Genomic DNA, 24468 nt, shown 5'->3' with positions numbered 1-24468 from the left:
ATGACTCCGTCCAGTTTTAGTACTTCATATACTTTTTTAGTTTTTTGGTGGTTTGTGGTAAACGTAGTTTTGGGAATTGGTCTTGAACTTATTGCCGACTGGTATACAAATCTACTTCGACCCATGCATTCAGTGTGACGTTTTTCAGTAACGCGCTTCAGTGACATACCTCAGTGACGTGTTACAGTGACGGACTTCAGTCACGTATTTCAGTGACATATCTCACTGACGTGTTTTCAGTAACGCGTTTCTGTGACGGGATATCCCAGTGTAACACTTCATAAAATCACCCGGGTCTCACACAAAGCATTTGACCTCGTCTGTTTGGGCTACAATGACATGCAATGAATAATATATGCAATGAATAGTATATGCAATGAACATTAGCAACTTGGGGAAAAATTTATAAAAAAATAAATCAAAATCATCAACCATTTCCCAATGTTTAAATATGCATTCTAACAGTAAATATAGCACTTCATTTAGTCCATATGTGAAAATGATTCAATATGACATGCAATGAATAATATATGCACAGAACATTAGCAACTTGGAGAGAAATTTATAAAAAAATAAATCAAAATCATCCACGATTTCCCAATGTTTAAATATGCATTCTAACAGTAAATATAGCACTTCATTTAGTCCATATGTGAAAATGATTCTCCTGGTTTGCCAAAACATACACCATTTCATCAAATGTTTTCCGTCAGTCGGAGAAAGGCGCGACTCCACTTTTCCCACCAACATTTACTCTAGTCCTATACTCCATGGTGGCTCGCACATCGGTGCAGTGATTATGGTAGACAGCTAGTCGACGACAAGGGTTTTTTACAGAGAAATTTAACTTCCTCTCGAAAGCCCAGATGACCACATTCTCAGAACCATATGCGTGGCTTGAAAATGAAAGCTCGGATAAAAAGTCCTCTGGAAAGGTACCTTTCATGTAAAACATAAAACCGTCATGAGAACCCAAGTAACTTCCTTCTGGATCACAATATCCGTCGGCTGATATCTGACAGTCCGCTGGTCGAGGTTTTAACCTGTGACGAGTCAGAGCGTACATCATCTTTCCGGACTTCCCCCACCAGTCTAGGGACACACTGTTAAAGCTCTCGCCCATGAAATTATCCGCGTTGAGAATAAACACCAATTTGTTTTGCAGGAAGTCGGAGACATACTTAAAGATGTCACGGTACGTTGGATTTAAATTGCTTTTGTGAATATGAATTTTAGTGGCATTTAATTTGTATTTCGTCACCACTTTTATCCTTAGCAAATCAGGCTGGTTCGAAAACAAATGAATCCGGGCCACAGTGCGTATGTTTAGGTTTGCACGTAAGCAGTCCACATACTCTTGTTGGCGCCTTTTCCGGAGTTCCAGAGAGCTGTCGTTGTAACCCAGTCCGTTCCACACGTCTGATACAATCAGTGGGAAAACCATTACTACGTGAATGCCATCGAGCGATGATCCTCTGATTTCTCTCTCTATGTGCTGGACTTCCTCAGGGACATGGGGGCTCATCCTTGAGTATTTCCAGTTTACCAAATTTGGCAAATACAATATCAAAAATCCCCCGGAAAGCACAAACGTTAAAATCCATCCCCTCTGAAACACAAATGAAAAATGGCATTGATGGCTACACATTGAATTAAAATTACCCAAAATAAATCCTGTCTGTCCAACTTTGTTTGTAGCATTACAGACATAGTGGGCAAAATCTTTGCTACAGTATTTGATGTCTTTGATGGAATTCAGCACTTATGGTTCTGCAGTTTTGCTTGAATAGAAAGTCGGGAAGAAAAAATAATAGTTATGTATACAGTCCAATTTAGCTTTGTCAGCTCCATATTAACGATATCGTTTGCTTAGGATATCTGGAATAAACAGGAATGAATTACATGAGATCAAGTTACATGTATAAGCATGTGCTCCACACACGTGATTCCACTCACGTGATTCCACTCCACCTGGTAGCGTGTTCCAAACTAGTTACACTCCAAAGACTAATCTGATAAATTTGGTAAAAAATGACTTTCATGAGTGACGTTGGAATGTATTCTGTTACATAGTACCTTGTTAGTCTATAATATAATTTATAATTATATTATAGACTATTATATTATAGACTATTATATTATATAGACTATAGATTATTATATTATTAAAATATTGAATTGATGGAATACATGTGCTATATTTAACAGAATGATCTGCTGCAATAACATTCCAACGTTACTTATACAACAAATTTTGTATAAGTCAGAGCTTGGCTTTTCATTAAGGCTAAGTACTTCCATGTACTCCACTTCCTCTGACCATGGACCAGCTGCGTCTGTAAGACTATGGAACGGATGATAAACGATAGACTTATAAGGTTTCTTGAAGCCAACAAGCTTTAATCTAATATTCAATGTGGTTTTCGTCAAGGTCGATCTACTTTAGATCACCTTGTTCGAGTTGAAAGTTTTATTCGAAATTCGAATGGTTTTATTAATAATGATATTTTTCGACATTGAAAAGGCCTACGACACCACATGGAAACATAGTATTTTGGAAGACCTTTTACATATGAGATTAAAAGGACGCTTACCTTTATTTATATATCAGTTTTTATCTGATCGTAATTTTAAAGTACGTGTGGGGTCCACTCTATCCGAGCAGGAGATGGGTGTACCTCAGGGCAGTGTCCTATCACCGACCCTGTTTAGCATAAAAATTAACAGTTTGGCTAAAACATTGACATCTGACATTGAGGGTTTATTATATGTAGATGATTTTCTTATATGCTACCGTGCTAAAAATATGAATAACATCGAGCGGCAACTGCAGCTTTGTCTCAATAAGATCGAGAAATGGGCAGTTGCCAATGGTTTTAGATTTTTACGTCTAAAACTGTCGGTATGCATTTTTGTAACAAACGGAAATTTCATCTAGATCCTGAGCTGAATTTTTATGGTGAACCAGTGAAAATTGATGGAGGAAATAAATTTTTAGGGGTTATATTTTCTTTTATACCTCAATTTAAAATGCTTCAAGCTAAATGTACAAAGGCTCTCGATATAATTAAGGTCGTGTCTAACGCCAATTGGGGTGCTGACCGATCTGTTTTACTTAATTTATATCGTTCTCTGGTGAGGTCTAAATTGGACTATGGGTCAAAGCTCATACTGGATGGGAGCAGTGCTCCCGAGTGTGTTGGATGTGATGCTCAATATGGCATCAAACATATTTTGGTTGACTGTGTAGACTTTGCCCATGTTCGGCAAAGATTCTACACAGTCAACTCTATATATGATTTGTTTGACAGCATCGCTGGCGATGTTGTCTTAAATTATTTGAAGGCTGTTGGCCTTTATCATAAGATATAAATTTTAATTGTCATAAATATTTATAGATAAAGATGTATATATACATATAGATTTCTTGATACACTATTATTAAAATGTGCGGATTTTCAAGTTTTAACTTTTTTTTGGTGGTTCTTATCTGATTTTAAACATGTCCGAACATTTATGTTTCATTTTTGATGTGCTCACCACCACATCGGAAACCTCAACCACAGAACAAAAACTAATGAATTACGTCGCAGAATTGGAGAAAAAATTACTTCGCCTGGAGATACATAATAGAAAAACAACCTTCTCTTTTATGGCATTCCTAAAACGAGTGAAACCGAAAATACCCATCAGTTTATCAGGACATTTTTATCAACCGAAATGGGGCTAGATGCAGAATGGGCACAAAAACTGCAAATCGGCAATGTTCATCGATTACCAAAATCAAGTCATCCAAGTAATACCAACCCATATCAGCCCATAATATTGCAATTGGTGCACACAAGTGACAGGGACAAGATTTTATAGGCGACGTCCATTTTGCGAGGAAAGAAAATGTCAGTTAGAACTGATCTTCCACCAGAACTGAAAAGAGAACGAGGAAGATTGGCTAACGTTGCCTACAAAATTAGGTCAACTGAAAATAAACAGACACGAATTAGAGTGGTTGATACTGATGTTATCCTGGAAACTAGGCCTATGAACGGCATTGGTCCATGGAAAATAATGAGAGGCTGAACCATCTGAAAACTGCACCCCTCAATCTGCCGCTGTGCATTGTTAGGTCATCTGTCAGGTGCCAGGGACAAAGTGAGTTCAGTTGACAAACAAATCAGATCATTTTGCTCCTTGTACATGTGGTAATTGAACACATCCTTTCACCCACCACTGAACAGTGTCACGCAGACGTTTATCTCAGTTCCACATTTATGTACTTAATAATGATGATACTTAACTCATATCATTTACATGGCGTGTATTGCATTTCCTTGTTGCATTACATTTATCTCCCTTTGACCACCTGTGAGTGACAACTATTACAATTAATTAGATAAATATCATATATTAAATGCCACTGCCTTTATGTATTTGCACGTACACCCTGCTTGACCATGACGTACAGATCTTGCATTTCAATATCTTGGTACTTGACCAACAATGAGAAAACCTGTTCTGATAGTATTCATCCGAATTACTCTTATTAATACCATGTGATACGTTAATCTCCCTTTGATCAGAGTGTCAGTTTGTGTGTAACACAAGTACTGTAAATTGGATCTCAAACTTCTAAATATGTTAGACTTGAATGTCTGATCTGCCATACTGTAGTAATTCTGCCTTTTATGTCTTAGAAAATCTAAACTCCAGTAATCAATTATTATATTTTTGTTTTGTTTACTTATTCCTGTTTCATTCCTTTTTTATTCCTCTTAAAATCTTATCCCTGCACATGGCCTACAGGATGTATGCCTCTCATCAGCCGTATCATTGAAATCTGTCTTGCAATATTATGGCTGATAATAACAACGATGATGGCACATCGACTCTTGAACAGTTACCTTTTTATGATTGCATAGATTTTACTGACTCCACTGTGCATAACAATCCTGTAAACCCAGTGATAAAATCGACCTCTGCAGTTTTAGACCTTGACAATCTTTGTTTTAACCCAATACATATAAATGTAATCGATGGCGCCCAGTATATAACTGACGATTCCTCCGAGGAACAAGATTACTGGAGAGAGATCCACGATCACCAGGCTAATTATTTTCTTGAGTCTTTTAAGACTTTGTCAAGACCTTTCTTAGATAGCAAAAACAAACCATTTTCTGTGTTACACTTAAATGCAAGAAGTTTAAAAAAACACTACTCTGAGATTTTGCCCTACATCATAAGTCTAGATTATCCTTTTTCAATCATAGGAATGTCTGAGAGCTGGCTCAACCCAGGAACAGAACACCTTTATGATATCCCTAATTATAAATCGTTCTTATCATCTCGCTCTAAAAGAAAAGGGGGAGGCCTAGTTCTTTTTGTCCATACCAGCCTGGGTGAATGTTTTATTAGAGAAGATCTCAGTCTTGTTGATGATGGCGAATATGAGATTTTGTTCATAGAAAGTACTCAAAAACAAGATAAACAAATCATAGGTATCTTTTATAGGCCCCCGGGTAAAAGTGTTGATTGTTTCAACGATCAACTGTCCTCAATTTTGGAGACCATCAAGCCTGAACACAAACTCTGTACAATATTTGGTGATTTCAACATTGATTTATTCAAAGCAGACACACACCTACCGTCAAAGTATTTCTTAGAAAACCTTAAATCGTTCCATTTTTTCCCCAAAATTACAAAGCCCACAAGAATAACCGATAGGACTGCAACTTTGATCGACAACATTCTCTTGACTGATATAACCGATCATATTCCCATTTTCCATTTTAGCAGTCAGCCATTATATGATATGAACGAAAGCAAACCTATCCCAATCTATAAACGTCTTTTTTCTGAAAATAATAAGCTTAACTTTAAAGCATGTTTGAATAATTATAAATGGAATCACGTGTTTAATGAAAGCGATACCAATGTCGCATATGACTCTTTTCTAGAGCAATTTAAATCCATTTATGATCAGTGCTTTCCACTGATTTAATTTAAACATAGCAATAAAAAAACAAAACCTTGGATAAGCTCAGCCATTTTAAATTCATGCAAAGAAAAGAATAAATTGTATAAACTACACCTGAAGCATAATGACAGCACGATAAGTAAGCAATACAGAACATATAGAAATAAATTAAATCACACACTTCGTATTTCCAGAAAATCTTATTATGACAATCAATTTAATCTGGTCAACAATAACATAAAGGGCACATGGAAAATAATAAATGAACTTAATAATAATACGTAATAATGTACTACCCAAATCTTTTTATATAAATGATATTGAAGACAGTGATCCTCAGAGCATAGCAGACAATTTTAATGGTTACTTTAACACAGCCCCAAGTGTTATTGCTGGGGAGATACCGCAGATGGGGCAAAATTTTGAAACATTTCTCAAAACACCATCAGTACCAAATTTCAGTCTCGATCCCTGTACCTCAGCAGAAGTTGTAGATGTTATCATGGGACTGAAGAATAGCTCTCCTGGCCTAGATGAGATTCGTGTTTCAGTTGTAAAGTATTGTGCCACAGCAATAGCGAAACCGCTGACCCATATAATAAACTTATCGTTTCAAACTGGAATATTCCCTGATAAAATGAAAAGTGCTAAACTCACACCAGTGTATAAATCGGGTGAAATGAAGGAGTTTAAAAATTACCGACCAATATCTGTCTTACCGTGTTTCAGCAAAATCATCGAAAAACTGGTGGTTAACTGTCTGACGACGTTCCTCGAAATGAACGATATTATATACAGTCAACAGTTCGGTTTCAGATCGCATCACTCTACTACACATGCAATAATTGCTCTATATGATAAACTAGTAACTGCTAAAGAAACAAATAAGTACAGCATCACTCTTTTTCTAGACCTTGCAAAGGCTTTTGATACTGTAGACCACAATATATTGTTGAAAAAACTCGACCATTACGGTGGCAAAGGTCTTAGTAATATATGGTTTAATGATTATCTGAAAAACAGATCACATTGCCTTTTATACAACGATTGCCGATCAACTACTAAATACATGAATATTGGTGTTCCTCAGGGCTCAATCCTAGGACCCCTTCTCTTTTTAATATACATTAATGACATTAAAGATGTTTCATCTCTACTTGATATCATATTGTTTGCTGATGATACTAGTGCTGTCCTTTGCAATGATGATCCAGCACGCCTCCTGGAAACTTTTAATCGTGAAATTGAAAAAAATTACGATTGGCTATGTTGCAATAAACTGTCTCTTAATATTAAGAAAACCAAATTTATGTACATCGCTCCCAATCGCAGAATAAATAATTATGCTACTCCTTTCCTGGCTATAGCAGGCGTAAATATCGAAAAAATCAAGACCTTCAATTTCTTAGGTATAACTTTCAATGAAAGATTAACGTGGACAAACCACATAAATAATATCTGCAAAAAAATATCCCGTAATTTAGGGGTGATAAATCATATTAAATATGCCCTAAAGAAAAATACTCTGTTCATCCTGTACTATGCACTTATTAACCCATATATTACGTACTGCAATGCTGTGTGGGGAAATACTTATGAAACACATCTTCTTCCCCTGATCCGTCTTCAAAAACGAGCATTACGCATTATTACCTCCTCTCATAAATACGAACACACCGCGCCTATTTTTACTGAGTATAATATCTTACCTGTTACCGCGGTTAACACCTTTCAGACACTTCAGTTAGTTCACAAATCCTTCTACAATCCTAGCATTACTCCATTATACACCCGTACTTACTTTACAAAACAGTCTGATATTCACTGCTATCCAACTAGAACATCATATTTTAACTTACACCGACCATTTCATAGAAGCAATCTATCCCTACACACTTGTAAAATAAAAGGATCGATCGAATGGAATAAACTGCCCTTCAATTTAAAAGAAATCACCTCTTTATCATTATTTAAATCGTCTTTGAAAACTTTACTCCTGAGAAAAATATACAGCTGATGAAGCATATAGCTATAATCATTACTACACCAAGTCATCCACAATTGTACATACGTTTTGAATTAACTCAGTTGCGACACGTAGTTGCTTGCTTAACGTTTTCTCTTGATAGTATATTGTTGTCGCCTTGATTGATATGAATATTAATACATAAGTGCACATGTGTGCGTGTGCATATTTGTACACATATGTACGAATGTAAATTCTCTTTACTGTCTGTATATCCTTACATTTAGGAGTGGGTGCTACAGTAGTAACTACTATGTGTATGCATAATTAGGTACACGTGTACGTATGTGCAAGTGCTTCATTCCAACATATGAGTATTAACCAGTTAGCATCTCTTGTCAATTAAATTTAAACATGTTATGGGATACAATAGGCCCTTTGGGGTTTCTGCTCCCGCCAGAGTGCTATAAGTTGTGTTATGTTGACAAACTGATGTATCCGTACATATGTAATTATGTGTGTGTGTATATACCTGTTTGTATTAACCTTGATTAAGAAAAACCATTATTATATAGGCCTACTTATACTGTGCACATTACGATAATATTTAAGATGTATTTGTATGAATATACGTACATGTACATACATATGCGTGTGCCTGTGTGTTTGCGGGTGTGTATGTATATGTATGTATATGTATGTGTGTATGTGTGTGTGTATATATATTTATATATAACCATGCGGATACAAGAGGTTTAGGTACAGAGAGGTATTGAGATGTTCTTCCTTTTCTACTTTCTTTCTGGTGAATAAATCAAATCAAATCAAACCACCTCGTGTTTTCACCTTGTTCTCGCCGCGATATGGCTGAAATATTGCCGATGTGGCGTTAGGGCATAATCATTCATTCAATCAGTCATGGTGTGGCGTATTGTGTGAGGTCGGACTCAACAATCCCCCCCCCCTACACATGTTGCGTGAATACATAGGCTACTTTCTAATATGTACACACTAAAAATGTTTGGATCCAAACACATTTCTGCTACAGTTTGGAAACGCGCCCTGGTGTTCAAATTATACAAAAGTATGTTCAGTAACAAAGGATATTAGTAACTGGAATGTGTGTTTATTGAAAACACCCAGCTCATAACCATGTAGACTTCTGGCATGTGCACTGTCATAAACACTTCTCTTTACCAAACTCTGTTTTTTTTAGGAATAAACACCAAGAGGCGTTTCCTAACTGTAACAGAAATGTGTTTAGAACAAAACACTTATTTTCAGTATGTATTTACTGATTTATTTATTTATCTGATTGGTGTTTTATGCCGTACTCAAGAATATTTACTTATACGACGGCGACCAGCATTATGGTGGGAGAAAACCGAGCAGAGCCCGGGGGAAACCCACGACCATCCGCAGGTTGCTGAAGGGACCTTCCCACGTACAGCCGGAGAGGAAGCCAGCATGAGCTGGACTTGAACTCACAGGTACCGCATTGGTGAGAGGCTTCTGAGTCATTACGCTGTGCTAGCGCGCTAACCAACTGAGTCACGGAGGCCCTATTTTTAGTATGCAATCTCAGGACCTGAGAATATGCTCTGTAACCTATATCCTACCTCAGTGCCATACAATCGTGGTATGAGGAGAGTCCATCTGCCGTCAATGTCGCTCTGTCATCAATTTTCAATATGCCCGTCGTGTTATGTACCGGTATACACTTTATGTTATACACACTTTATTGAAAAACTTGCCACATCTAGGCCAGCGTGAGGTTCATGGACGGGCCACGTACATGCGGTATTAAAATTCATACTTTCATACTTAAAATTCAAAAATTCATACATTATTTTAAAATTCCCATGGGCACTAATATGACACCTATGTTGCACATTTTCGCCCGACTGGCATGGTTTGTAGGCCTAGCCGGATCTTTCATTTTTTACTAGAAACCTCTACTAGCGGGCTGATAATCTGCTCATTTTTACTGTAAGCCTCGGCTGTATTCAATCTCGAATGAATGAATGAATGATTATGGCTTAACGCCACATCGGCAATATTTCAGCCATATCGTGGCGAGAACAAGGTGAAAACAAGAGACGGTTAAGGTTTTCGATATGATAATATGAACATCAAAAGTAAAATAAAAAGTACAGACATGTTTAAAATCGCATAAAAGAAAAAATAAGAGTTAAAACTCGAAAACCAGGCTTATATATTACATGTATCAATCTATATGTATATAAATGTTTCTATATAGATATTTATGACAATTAAAATTTATATTTTATGATATAGGCCAATGGCCTTCAAAAAATTTATGACAACATCGCCAGCGATGCTGTCAAATAAATCATATATAGAATTGACTGTGTAGAACCTTTGCCGAACATGGGCAAAGTCTACACAGTCAACCAGAATATGTTTGATGCCATATTGAGCATCACATCCAACACACTCGGGAGCACTGCTCCCATCCAAGATGAAATTGTGTGTTAGACGAGAATGTCCAATACGGCATCTGGTTAAAACGACTTGGTCTCTACGAGACATATCAAGTGTATATGAATTAAAGCCAATGACCGGATGAATGACATGCAGTTTATTGTAAACCTGCAGATCCCATTCACCCTGCCAAAGGCGACGAATATATTTAAGAATATTAGACTTAAAATCATTATATGGTATTTTAACTTTCGACAAAGGTTTAGTAAGGGCAGCTTTGGCCTCCCTGTCCACGACTGTGTTTCCATGGATACCAACATGACTTGGTATCCAACAGAATACAATATCTTTACCTCTTTTAATTAGTTTTCGGTGTATGGCTAATATTTCGAAGATCAACGGATTTTTAAATTTATTATTCTGTATTGCCAAAAGGCTGGAAAGCGAGTCAGTGCATATCACAGCCCTCTGAGCATGCCCAGAAGAGACATATGATAAGGCCAGGAGTATAGCCCTGGCCTCTGCAGAAAAGATTGAAGACGAGGATGGAAGACGAAAAGAAGCAACTCGCTGCTCTAAGACAGCTGCAGCTGCAACCCTGTCCCCATCCTTTGACCCATCAGTATATATAAATTTATAATCCGAATATTTAGCCTTAATTTCAGCAAAACCTTGTTGAATTATAAGAGGATTTGTATTTGATTTATTATATTTACGTAGATCAAATATAAATTTAGGTTGTGGAAAAAGCCATGGTGGGGACTCCGGAAAAGACACCTGAGCTATGTCCCCAAGTTTAATGTTGGCTTCCACAATATGGTCCCTAACACGAACACCGAACGAAGGGATCTTGTTAGAACACTTATTATATTTGTCTACATATGATGGATTGAAAACACAGTCGTAGGCAGGGTTTGTTGGATAAGCTTTAAGCTTTGCAGCATATTGAAGGCTCAGTTTTACACGCCTGTGATGTAAAGAAGGCTCATTAGCCTCTACGTATAAACTTTCTACTGGTGAGGTTCTAAAAGCACCAAGGCTGAGCCTCAAACCTTGATGATGGACCGGATCCAACATTTTAGTATACGACTTCCTAGCGGAACCATAAATGATGGATCCATAGTCCAATTTAGACCTCACCAGAGAACGATATAAATTAAGTAAAACTGATCGGTCAGCACCCCAATCGGTACTAGACACGACCTTAATTATATCGAGAGCCTTTGTACATTTAGCTTTAAGCATTTTAATATGAGGTATAAATGATAATTTTCTATCGAATATAACCCCTAAAAATTTATTTTCTCCAACAATTTTTACTGGTTTACCACAAAAATTAAGTTCAGGGTCAAGATGGAATTTCCGTTTATTACAAAAATGCATACCGACGGTTTTAGATGTTGAAAATCTAAAACCATTGGCAACTGCCCATTTCTCGATCTTATTGAGACAAAGCTGCAGTTGCCGCTCGATGTTATTCATATTTTTAGCACGGTAGCATATCAGGAAATCATCTACGTATAAAGAACCCTCAGTGCCAGATGTCAACGTTTTAGCTAAGCTATTAATTTTTATGCTGAACAGTGTTGGCGAAAGAATACTGCCCTGGGGAACACCCATCTCCTGCTCATGCGAATCAGAAAGAGTGGGCCCCACCCGTACCTTAAACTAACGATCAGATAGAAATTCGGATATAAATGATGGTAAGCGGCCTTTAAGACCCATATCAGAAAGGTCCTTTAAAATACCATATTTCCATGTGGTGTCGTAGGCCTTCTCAAGGTCAAAAAATATCGACACCACATGTTCATTATTAATAAAACCGTCACGAATAAAAGTTTCGAAACGGACAAGGTGATCTAAAGTAGATCGACCTTGACGAAAACCACATTGTATATTAGATAGTAACTTGTTGGTTTCAAGAAACCAAACAAGCCTATCATTTACCATCCGTTTCATAGTCTTACAGACGCAGCTGGTAAGAGCTATGGGACGGTAATTATTTGGATCAGTATGATCCTTACCCAGTTTAGGGACTGGGATAATACACGCCTCCCTCCAAGTCGGCGGAAAATTACCAGTTTGCCAAATGTCATTAAGTAAATCTAAGAGAGTCTCAAGTGGCTCAGATGGTAAATGATTCAGAAGCTTATAATATATATTATCAGGGCCACACGCAGTATCGTGTGCCTTTTTAAGAGAAGTTTTAAGTTCCTCAATTGAAAAACGACGATTATAATCTTCTAAATTCTTAGAAGAAAAAGGCAATTTAAATTTCTCCTTATGTTTTTTAATACGTCGAAACTCAGAAGTGTAATTCTCAGAAGAAGATTTCTGAGATATTGTTTCAGCTATTTTATTCGCTATTTCAGATGGCGATGTTAATAGGGTATCGCCATCTTTTAAATGCTGAATTTTGGCTTTGTTGTTTTTGCCCTTAAGCTTCTGAACCATGTTCCAGACCTTACGCATGGGTGTTTTTGACGTAATGCCCGAAACAAAGTTCCGCCAACAAGAACGTCTCTTAGACTTAATTAATCGGCGAGCCTTAGCTCCGAATATACGGACCTGGTTTAAATTATTATTATCAGGACAATGATTAAATCTGCGCTCGGCCTTTTTGCGATCCTTTATGGCTTTGCGACAGTCATCGTCGTACCAGGGTTTACTTTTGGATTTGGGATTTGTCGAGGTCTTAGGTATGGTTCTATCAGCTGCTGTTAATATAAGTTCATTAAATTTTAAAAGAGGATCTTCTGCAGCATTGAGATTCTCTGGAGTGATGTCAGCCTCACAGAACATCTCAAATGCGATCCAATCTGCTTTATCGAATTTCCACCTAGCTACACGTTCTAAAGAATTAGAAGTGATATGTTCTAGGATTATAGGAAAATGGTCACTACCACAAAGATCGTCATGCACCCTCCAAGAAAAATCAAGGAAAAGTGATGGATCTGTAATAGTGAGATCGATAGCAGAATAAGCGCCGTTACCTGGATGTAAATAGGTATTAGAACCATCATTGAAATAACACAGTTCTTCGTTAGATAAGAAGTTTTCTACTATCTTGCCCTTATCATTTATGTTGTTACTGCCCCATAGGGGGTTATGGGAATTAAAATCTCCCATAAGTATAAAAGGTGTTGGCAACTGTTCTTTTAAATTATTTAACTGCAAAGCTGACAAAGAAATGTTCGGGGGAATATACACTGAACATAATGTGATTGTTTCACATAGTGAAACACGAACGGCCACAGCCTGAAGCTCTGTATCCAGAGCAACAGGGCTGTGAATAATATTGTTATTGACGAAGATAGAGGAGCCGCCTGCAGCTCGATCTTCTTCATTCGAGTACGTACTGTATAATGAGTAATTTTTAAGAGTTATTTTGTCAGATGTCTTCAGGTGAGTTTCCTGAAGACACAGGGCAATAGGATTTAATGATTGAACAAGCTGTGTTATTTCAATAAAATTTACCTTCAGGCCTCGACAATTCCACTGTATAATTTTGTCGTATATCGCCATTATGGAGGGAGACGTATAGGAGATTTTGCTTTATGTTTTGATCGAGGACGACCCTTTCGTGGAGATCGGCTGGAAGATCTCCCTGATGCGGGTGATATATCCATCACCTCCGCATCTGATGTTGAAGGACCAACGTCCTCCAACGAACCAAACTTATTAAAAGTTTGTATAGGATCCCTAGTGGCCTTAGAGGGACGCTCTGTGGGGCCACTAGGTTTATTAGTTATTTTATTATTATTTTGTGATTGACTTTTGGACTTATTTTTGTCATTTTTAGGGCAATTGGGCTCAGCTGGTTTACCAGGGTGTTCTATACTATTTACTGTTTTTATTTGTTCTTTTGAAGGAGTTTGAGTTGAGGAAGAACTAAATGAAGGTTGAGATGGAAGTTGCACAGAAACATAACTAGGTTTGTCGTTTCCAATGGGCCAAGTCCAAGAGGTTTGAGTAGCAACAGTTGCTACTCGCTTGACCACATTGGCAAACGAAGTCGGTAGAGAAGTATTAGAAAGTGAGGCTAATTTCCGGGCGTCCTGATAGGAGATATTGTTTTTAATTTTTAAGTTGATAATTTGCTTTTCCTTAACGAAAAGCGGACAGTCCCTGGAGGAGGCCATGTGATCTCCACTGCAGTTGCAACACTTAACTGTGTTGCTGCAGTCGAAACCCTCATGGCCGTCACTGCCGCATCTGAAGCAAATGAGTTTGTTCTTGCATTGTCCCTTGCCATGACCAAATCGTTGGCAATTAAAACAACGTGTAGGATTGGGGATATATAAATCCACATTAACCCTATACGGGCCAACGTAGATATGAGATGGAAGGGAGGTAGTGTTAAAGGTAAGCAGGTATGTATTAAGTTTAAAGAGGTTACCAGATTTCTTCGTAACGAAGCGTTTCACTCTGGTAACACCCTGTGAATTTAGTTCTTGGCAGATTTCTTCCTCAGTCAGGTCAGCTATATCACCATCCCTGTCACGAATGATTCCCTGACAGCTGTTCAGGGATGTGAAAACAGATATGTCAGATATTTTATTTAATTTAAGTAAATTTTTTGACTGTTGTTGCCGGAAACATTCAATGAGAATGTCTCCGGATCTAAGTTTTTTAACGTTTTTTAAAGTTCCAGCTGTGCCCTGGAGAGCCCTCTGCAAAAGAAACGGGTGAATTTTTGAAGCCGGCTTTTGTTCACTCTTAGTTGAGAGAACAATGAAAGCCGGCCAACTGCTCTGTTCGTTATCCAGTGAGTCAGACAACTTCCTCTTTTTATCAGCACTTAAAAACAAAGTCGGCTGAGAGGAAGATTTATTAGCTATATTCGAAATATTTAAAGTAGGTTTTAATGTAGACATGACATATAGATATAAATTTCACCCCATATGTTCCCCACCCACCACGGAGTGCCAACAAGGGCGATGCCTGAACCTGGGAATACCCGGCAGGAAAGACACCAAGGATTCCATATGAGGTATACTCGAACAGATTGATTTATACCAAAGGTTAAATTCAATCTACTCGATTGACCCATGAGCCACCGCCTCAAAACGTAGTCCCGCAAACGATATTTCAGAAATAACATTTGTTCGCTAAATGATGTGCTGTTATTGAAGCAATTGGGACCACGCAGAGGCAAGACATGACCAAGCCGATTGATCGGACCGGGCCCATCCGACCTCCCGTCTCTCTCCAAGTAAGGGCCAAAGTGGCGTGTTGGGCGTGAGGATCTCGCAAGACCAACACGCCCTCAGCCACCAGGATCCCGTCCTCGTAGATTACGGGTCGCAACCCACGGCAAACAGGTCGCTCCCCGGTTGCCTCTCACACAACCGGGAAGATGTGAGCCTATTATATTCACCGGGCTCACACAGGAGAGCTCTAGGTTAGTCGACTTTTACGACAAGCTTGCCTAGAGGGCTGAGGTCCTATTCTTATCACCCCGGAAACCCCACGGGGGTGTATTCAATCTCGAAGTCGCATTTCCATGCACAGGCAAATATTACACGAGTAAAGCTCAAGATATTTATATCACAGTGGTCTGTTCAAATCCAACATGCAATCTTAATATTTACCTGCATCCCATTAAACAAAAGATAATTCAGAGAAAATACTGAACTCGCATCAAGAACGGCAGCAGACAACTAAATGACGAATAATTTGTTTAAATATTCATTGGAGTATGTTTGTACATTATTTGAATTATCTGCTACACTATAATACTACTGTACGAAAAAAAATTTCATTTGACTCAATACTATTTATTAGCCCCACCCCAAGCTGTACTTTCTATGCAGCTCAATTGTTTTATTATTCTGCAACCTTCTGCACTGCACCAAAATTGCATTGCACATATCAATAATGATTAGCACTTTGAGCGGCGCTCACAACCAATCTTGATCACTCAAGCTTAAAAAAAGAAATTCAGAGAAAACAAAAGTACTTTCAGATACAGTTTTCAAAGGTCTTTCTCCTGATGATCACTAAAGTTTACGTGGTGCGTTACTTGCTAACGTGGAGAATACTTAAAAACTTGTCAATACATCACAACATCATTATCAAACATTGGCGGTAAGTAGAAAGTCGGATTTGTCTGGTTTTGGTACAATAAGAACTCCTCGAGACCTCAAACCGTCAACAGTTTGCATTGTGTTTTTTAGTATTTAGGATTGTTCATGTCTCATTTGTTAAGTTTTCATCGACCTTTATAAAATTCAGCCTGAAGTCGTGATACCAATAAATGTTAAATTGTGCTTATGTCCATGCAGATTACATGTCTACATTTACAAAAGTATAAACATTTGTAAATAAAGCCTGTTAAAACTAAGGCAATAGATCAGATGAAGTTTTGACGACCGTGATCAAGCTGGTAGACTAAGCATCCCCGAGGCCTGATCCCGTTGCATTGTTTTCATGTGATTGTATGCTAAATGTGATGACAACACTGCATTTTGAGTAATTCTACACCAGTGACGTCTAGTAAATTGCAATCAACATCAATGTATATTATTTAATTTAGCTAATTTTGTTTAAGCCATGGGGCTAGGAGGCGTGTCAATTGCTACCATTTATACAATGACATGAACAATTAGTATAAAACCCTTGCATGACAGATAAACTGACAAGACGCCGTATTTCACCGGTTACCTGTGGCCATCGGCCAGGTATCACACTGTCGTCGCTGCTCTCGTTTTATTCTCTATGTTGTACCTCTGTAATTATTAATAGAATTAGTAATATCTGTTTTATTCTTTCTTTCTTCTAGGTCCCACGATATCTTAATAACACCTCACCTATTAGAAAGAATGATTAAAAGTGATGCAGATGCAAAACCAGAGCAACGAGGACAGTGTGATTGCGGGCAAATGGGCACACGTAACCGGTGAAATACGGCCTCTTGTCAGTTTACCTCAGTCTGGGTTTTATTATAATACTCAATGCATAACATCAGTAAAGAAATGTTTTATTTTTCAATTTTATAATGATTCATATTCATGACACCGTTACGGTTCATCTTTATTGTCTACACTTCTATTCTACTCTAACTAGTGCAATAACTCAATATTGCTAAGTGATTCTGACATTCAAAGATACTCATTTTGTGCATACGTTAGAATTTATTTATTTATTTATTTATGTCATTGGTGTTTGTCTAACGCCTCCATGTTTTCCTTCTATATCAAGATATTATTGTACATATGTGACTGTGACAAATGTACATGTTAGTACACGTCTTCAATATAACATATAGAGATATTGACACATTTGTAAGCGTATTTGTCACTGGATATCCCATAATCGTCTTTAGAAAAGGCATACAATTATTTTCATAAAAATCAACTGAGTGCGCTGTCGCTTTCTGCTGAGAGCTGTTTGCTTCACTGTACGCTATTTACGTGCAGACTAAGCTGAAATGTTGGTGGCGTCAGCTACAAAGGAGCCTGGCTTTATTGTACAAAAGCCAGTCTATTCTAACTTTTTTCTCCATCGTCACTAATAAGTCTTTTAAACGGGAGGTTCTAAATGTGCTTTCTGACTGCGACACTGGTTAAGTATAAACGATTAGTCCTGATGTGTGATTTTCTATTGTGTCTGTACTAACACCGAACCGAATCCCTCCGTTGTTAAGGACTACATGCGAGGCCTTGAAATACGCCCTTGGATCTTCATGTATTCAAATTTACTCTGATGATCAGACACGATACGCTACCATCTGAACGTACACTACTCATTATTTCGCCTCGTTAAAGCTAAGCATAAATTGCATAGTGACATTACATTCTTGGATATTCTCATTCTCTGTATATATTGTCTTAGAGTATTAAGATCATAAATGATGACGTTTCAAGTTTAATAAATATATTTGCACTCGAATTTTGTCTTTTCAGCTAAAAATACATCAAGCCTGTATTTTGATCATATTTTTACTTTCAATACATTTATTACTAATATTCTCATTTAGATTAAATGCATGTCTTTGGATTTAAACAACAAATTCAGATTCAAATAAATTTATTGTATCACATCTTCACTCTGAACATTGTTCCACAGAGACGATGTTTATATCAATAACCACTATTTTCTCCTGAAAGAAAAGATCTACAAAAATGAGTAGGACCATTTTTGCAAGTACGTTCTTCACGCTCTTTCATCTGATTTTGTCATCATTTTTGTTTTGTTCTTCTGTAATAAAATTACCATCTCTAAAACCAATCTGTAAAAAATATCAACAAAATATATCGGGAAAAAGTTACCCAGAGGAAGATTAAAGTCAGCAGTTTCCATAATGTCTAGCAAACATACGTGTGTTTTATGTAATAAGTCACATACAGTATGGGTTAGTCCACAGCACTTTATGTTTTAGCAACGAAAGGTCCATATTAGCATTGTACACACGAACTTGCTATACTTCAAAAGCAAAAAAAAGTATAACAGTATCTCGATTGTGCTTTTCAATGATCAAAGGGGCAGCTTAAGTTAACCGCGCTAACGGGCTATTTAGCCACGCCCATATGAATGAATGATGATGGCTAAAGGTCACATCGGCCTTTTCAGCCATATTGCCATAACATGTCAAATGATCTAATGATGTACACGTATACATAATAAAGAACCATATTTTGTGATGTAGGCCAATGGTTTTTAAATATTTAATGACAGCATCGCCAGCAATGCTGTCAAACAAAACGAATATAAAGTTCGTTGTGTAGACACTTTGTCTTACATGGGCAAAATCTACACAGCCAACAATAATATGTTTGATGCCTTACTGAGTATCACATCAAACACACTCGAGAGCAATACCTTCATGGAGAATAAAGTTGTGCGTAAAACTAGAATACAGAAAACGGCACCTCGTTAAGACTACGTGACCTCTTTGAGAATGAATGAATGAATGAATGAATGAATGAATGAATGATTATGGCTTAACGCCACATCGGCAATATTTCAGCCATATCGTGGCGAGAACAAGGTGAAAGCAAGATACGGTTAAGGTTTTCGATATGGTAATATGAACACCAAAAGTAAAACAAAAAGTACAGACGTGATTAAAATCGAATAAAAGAAAAATAAGATTTAAAACTCGAAAACCAGGGTTATAGTACATGTATAAATATATATAACTGTTTATCTATAGATATTTATGACAATTAAAATTGATATTTTATGATATAGGCCAATGGCCTTCAAATAATTTATGACAACATCGCCAGCGATGCTGTCAAATAAATCATATATAGAGTTGACCGTGTAGAATCTCTGCCGAACATGGGCAAAGTCTACACAGTCAACCAGAATATGTTTGATGCCATATTGAGCATCACATCCAACACACTCGGGAGCACTGCTCTGACCTCTTTGAGACAAACTATGTATATATCAATATGACTATGAATACGTATCCAAAACAATAAAACATATTTACTTCTTGTAAAAAGATATATTGTCGACGGCGAATAATATGTGCTCATATTTAAGATCTCATCTACATAAAGTTGAGATGTCTTTCAGGTGTTTACGGACACGTATCTTACTTTAAGTGGCCATTTGATTCTGCAGTTTTATCTGGGGTTTCTCTTCCACCATCAGCTCACTGAAGTCACTATATTTAGAAAAATGACCGAAGACTGACTTTTTTGACTGGGTGAACCTAACCTTTTTGTCTAGACGGCGGGAGATGTTCTGCGAGCTTTGACATGTCAGATACGGTACTGTGTTTGAATTCACTGAAGTTTTAAAAAATAATTTGTAAAACATATGTACATTTACAGCCTACAATATAGGCACGCATGTAGGTCATTTCCTCTCAGGTTTCGAAATGTTTATTTAGCTTATCTCCCTTCGAGATAACATAATATGATCGTGTTTTATTTCCGTATATGCCGGTCAGATAGATTATTTCTAATGACGTTGCTGTTTTAATTCAGTTTGTTCACATGTAGGCATTATACAGAAAAATCTATCTCTGTAAAACGTTTATTTATTATTCTTTTTAACTTGATCTATTTTAGATAACTTTGTTTGATTTATAAGTCTCTGAATTCAAGTTATATATATTTCCACACATGTATGTAAAATCCGCAGTGTAACACGTGATGTCTTGTCGTCGAACACCGCGTGAGAAGTGAACTGGGCACACAGGTCAAGTGTAGTGTGTTGAAACTCAGTATGTAGTTTAAGGCCACTTGCTGGTATTCTGTCCACGGTAACAGCCCTAAGCTGCCACAGCCCACAATCATAAAATAATCCTCCATATTTAATGGTTAAGAATATGGGCAAACTACTGCCATAGAAAATTTACTCATGTATTCGACCAACGACACTTTTGTGCAAGACAACCCTGGACTGCGACTCACGAAGTCGTTTTCTTGCTTATGCCGTACAGGTGTGCGAATTTTACGGGGCTGTCTATGTGTCTGCTTGTTTTACACGTGATTGTGAAAAACCTATCGTTTAAATCGATAATGGACTTGACTGCAGAATACTTCTGTAAAATTTCATCACTGTGGAATTGAGATGAATCATAACGTTTGACACTTACTATTCAAAGTATCGACATTACTTTGTTTTCCCACATACATAGACAGTAGTAGGTTAGACACACGAACAAAACCTCAAATAATATGCTGGTAAAACATAAGAGCAGTGACGCCAGTCTGATAGTTGTCAAATGACCACATGAATTACCAGTGAAATACAACCTTTCGGGAATTTACCGCACAATGGCGTCGGAATCTGGGGGAGGGGAAAAGGGGTCTGAACCTCCTTCACTTTTCCAAATGGAAAGGAGCCAGATATGCTTGAAAACACCTCTGTGCTTTTTAAAAGCCATGGGGGGAGGGGTATGGACCCTCGCTTAATGTTCTGTCAAGTTCTTATCGTGTTATTAGAAATTACTTTCAGTCAATAAACGGTCGAAGATGCTCGCGTGTCGCAGTCCAGCGGCGAACTACTCGTTTTCCATCAATGTGGTGTGCATATTTGTTCGTTACATGTAGGAAATTCAGTCAATAATTTGCTAAACGTCAGTGGTTTTCCCCAGGCACTTGCCCACCGATGCCCACCGATCACATGCATAAAATAAATGTACTTATTTCCTCACAATGGTCTACGTTTCCATAACATGGAAATATAAACCTTAAATCTGTATCAAAGAGAGAAATGTCAAATGTTTTTCCAGCCGTTATCACATCCTGACCGATATTCACCAGGTGAGATTTCCCACTAAATATATGTTAACCGTTATACACCCTATCCTTGATAATGTCAGTTGATGCAGCAGCTGCTTGCCGCCGTGCATATTAATATAATATAATGAGATCTATGCGCTCAGACAGACGAACGTATACCAGCCGTCAACCAAAACACACGTTTTGTTTGAAGACGGTCACAAAGACTTACAGCATATAGACTAAGAATAATGTCAGGACAAGGGCAACAATGGCATAATTGACAGATGATCAATTGTAATCGGTGAAATACGTTGTGTTGTTAAGTGGCCTTAGTTAAGTGCAAATTGCACGCTCCGATCACCATTGCTTAAGCAGAATTAGGTAAAAAAAATGGCAGTGATGTCACTGGTCTAGATTTACTCAAAATACTATGTTGTCATCACATTAAACATGCAATAACATCAAAAAATGTGCAAAGAGACCAGGCCTCATGGATGCTTAGTTGCATTACCCAGAAGAAACCTGGAAAGCTATAACAAAAGTCTTACAGTATAAAGAGTAACACCAGAGCAAAGAACTGCCAAGTGGTCACATGTAACCGATGAAATACGCCCTCTGAAAACTATAGGTAAAAACACTTGCATTTATTTTTTAAGAGTGTTGAAAGGCATTCAAGTATTTAATAATTATGGTGAGCTTTATGGGCCACACGGATGGTATCTGGTATTTACCTTTTTTTCCTGATTTTCACCAGAAAGCAGAACTTTATCCAAAATTCAAGTCGATCGTACCATAACTTTTTCAAACTTCAGAGCCATTTAAACAGTGTAAACACTACTGCTACGAGTCTGGTATTTCTTGATAGCCAATAAGTTTTGCCTTTTCTTGGCAAATACAGAAGATTTGATTTTATTGACGAATATGGATTTTAGCCCAAAAATCTTCTGTGAAGACCATGCTCTTCGATTTTAGTGGGCGTTGTTATCTTCGGCACAGTCCTCTTGCGCACTGGATCAACAAAACTGTGGCTAGTTGTCAGTCAAGCTGGCGAACCGTCTGTGACATGGAAGTCCTTAATGTTAACCGTGAATTTTAAACCTAATCCACGTTCCAATGATATGTTAAAGTTTTGAATATTGAATATATGGGCACCGTCAAGTCCGTGCCCTAGGCTATCACACTCGTGCCCCACCTAATTGATTAATACGTGCAACGTAGGATCATATAAAGTCTCTAAACTATGACTGGAATCTCGGAGTGTTCAACATTACCCTCAGCCGGTAAAACAAAACCATACAATATTTCGCGGGCAGCCACTAAAAGTACGCCGAGCACAAACTATCTACATAAACATTTTAGCGAATAAAACATTTATTTATTTATTTACTTATTTATTTGATTGGCGTTTCATGCCATACTCAGTAATATTTCCCTTATGGGTTTGAGGAAACTGGGCATAGTCCGAGGGAAACCGGCGATCATTAACACTGGAAAGGCGTGGACTTCAATAAAATAAACGAAATAAATTAAATAAAAAAACATGCATGAGCATTTGTGGCATTTATGATAGACATGGTACTTTAAATAATAAAATCGTTAAAAAGGTAAGCTTGTAGTGTCCACTGTAAATAAAAAAAAAAGATAAAGGCAAAATTGATTTATGGAAAATTTTTCTTGTTTTTGGTAAGATAGAAAGTATTAAAAACCTTAAACATACCAAACTATTATATACATACGCCCACGTTTACAGGTTACCAATATCTTCAGCCTTTAATTTTGTGCACCTGTTTGTGTTTTCTTAAAAATACATACATAAAAATACGTCGGGCATACGTACAATTTATGTAACAATTTTTCGAAACCAGTGTGGCGTCTATTAAAGGCGTGAAGGACACATGGAGCAGAGAAAAATAAAAAAAACACATCAGGCAATGTCTCTGGCCCCGGGGTCATAAAGTGGTCTTAAGCTTATGTCAAAATTTCAAATCACATTAAAACTGTTGTTTCTAAAGTTAAAACGTCAAAATTTCTTTGGACAACATAAATTCTGGGCAAGTTATCGTACAACAAATTTCAGATCAAATAACGGAAAGGAACATATAAAATTTAATGACTGAAGTTTTGACCTAAGCCTAAGATCGCTTCGTGATCCAGGAGATTGGAGCCTCTCGCCAATATGGCCGCTTTTTCAAGTATGCCATTTCATATTACGCACTAAATAGCGCACAAATTGTAAACTCACCGTCAAAGTCCGCCTCATATTATATCAATGTATGTCTATATCCAGACAACGGAGACATGAGATGTCTTTATTTCGACAGTATGAATGCCCGCACTACTCGTTCGTCAAAGCTCATCCAGATGTAGGTCGTTATCAGGTCAATACTGTGACCCTTGAGCAGCTTAGAGTGGATAAGACAATGTAAAGATGTTACCAATGACAACGTGCTACTGTAATTCAACAGTACAGAATTAATACCGGTAGGTGTAGCTTATGCCAATATATTTTCACTGAGTACCATGACGACAGCAGTTGATTATTGTTATACAAATACGGCTTTGAATTTCACGGAGCAGTCCATTCTCAGCATGGGTAGGTGAAGTCCACCGTCGTATACTGTGTACACATAATTGAACCGTGGCACTCCTCTACGCTGTGCACATCCCGCTTGGGGTAAATAAAGCAACTGGCTGCAAAGTTCAGGCTCTATTTTCTTCCCATGTTTGGTGGTATAGTATACTCTATACACTGTGTACATACTACATCAGGTGAATAAAACTCTATTTACTGTGTACAAACTACGTCAGGTGAACAAAACTCTATACACTGTGTACAAACTACGTCAGGTGAACAAAACTCTATACACTGTGTACGAACTACATGAGGTGAATAA

The 24468-nt window shown here is 37.5% G+C and overlaps 1 protein-coding gene across 2 annotated transcripts; it reads right to left on the bottom strand.

The window, feature by feature from the left end:
* Positions 1-442: 442 nt before the first annotated feature.
* LOC135477986 (uncharacterized) lies at positions 443-24067 on the bottom strand. Of its 2 annotated transcripts, XM_064758223.1 has the most exons (4): positions 23817-24067; positions 2595-2704; positions 1839-1878; positions 443-1611 (listed from the first exon to the last, which is right to left on the bottom strand). In XM_064758223.1, exons 3-4 carry the CDS (start codon positions 1849-1851, stop codon positions 710-712), a joined length of 915 nt encoding a protein of 304 aa, XP_064614293.1. In that variant the 5' UTR covers positions 1852-1878; positions 2595-2704; positions 23817-24067; the 3' UTR covers positions 443-709. The 2 variants fall into 2 exon arrangements, with proteins under 2 accessions (XP_064614293.1, XP_064614292.1); XM_064758222.1 differs by lacking the exons at positions 1839-1878; positions 2595-2704 and having other exon boundaries at positions 443-1609.
* Positions 24068-24468: the final 401 nt, after the last annotated feature.

The sequence above is a fragment of the Liolophura sinensis genome, chromosome 11 (assembly GCF_032854445.1).
Source record: "Liolophura sinensis isolate JHLJ2023 chromosome 11, CUHK_Ljap_v2, whole genome shotgun sequence".
Lineage (NCBI taxonomy): Eukaryota > Metazoa > Mollusca > Polyplacophora > Chitonida > Chitonidae > Liolophura > Liolophura sinensis.
Note: the sequence above shows the minus strand (reverse complement) of the source record. Positions and strands in the feature narration are given on the sequence as shown.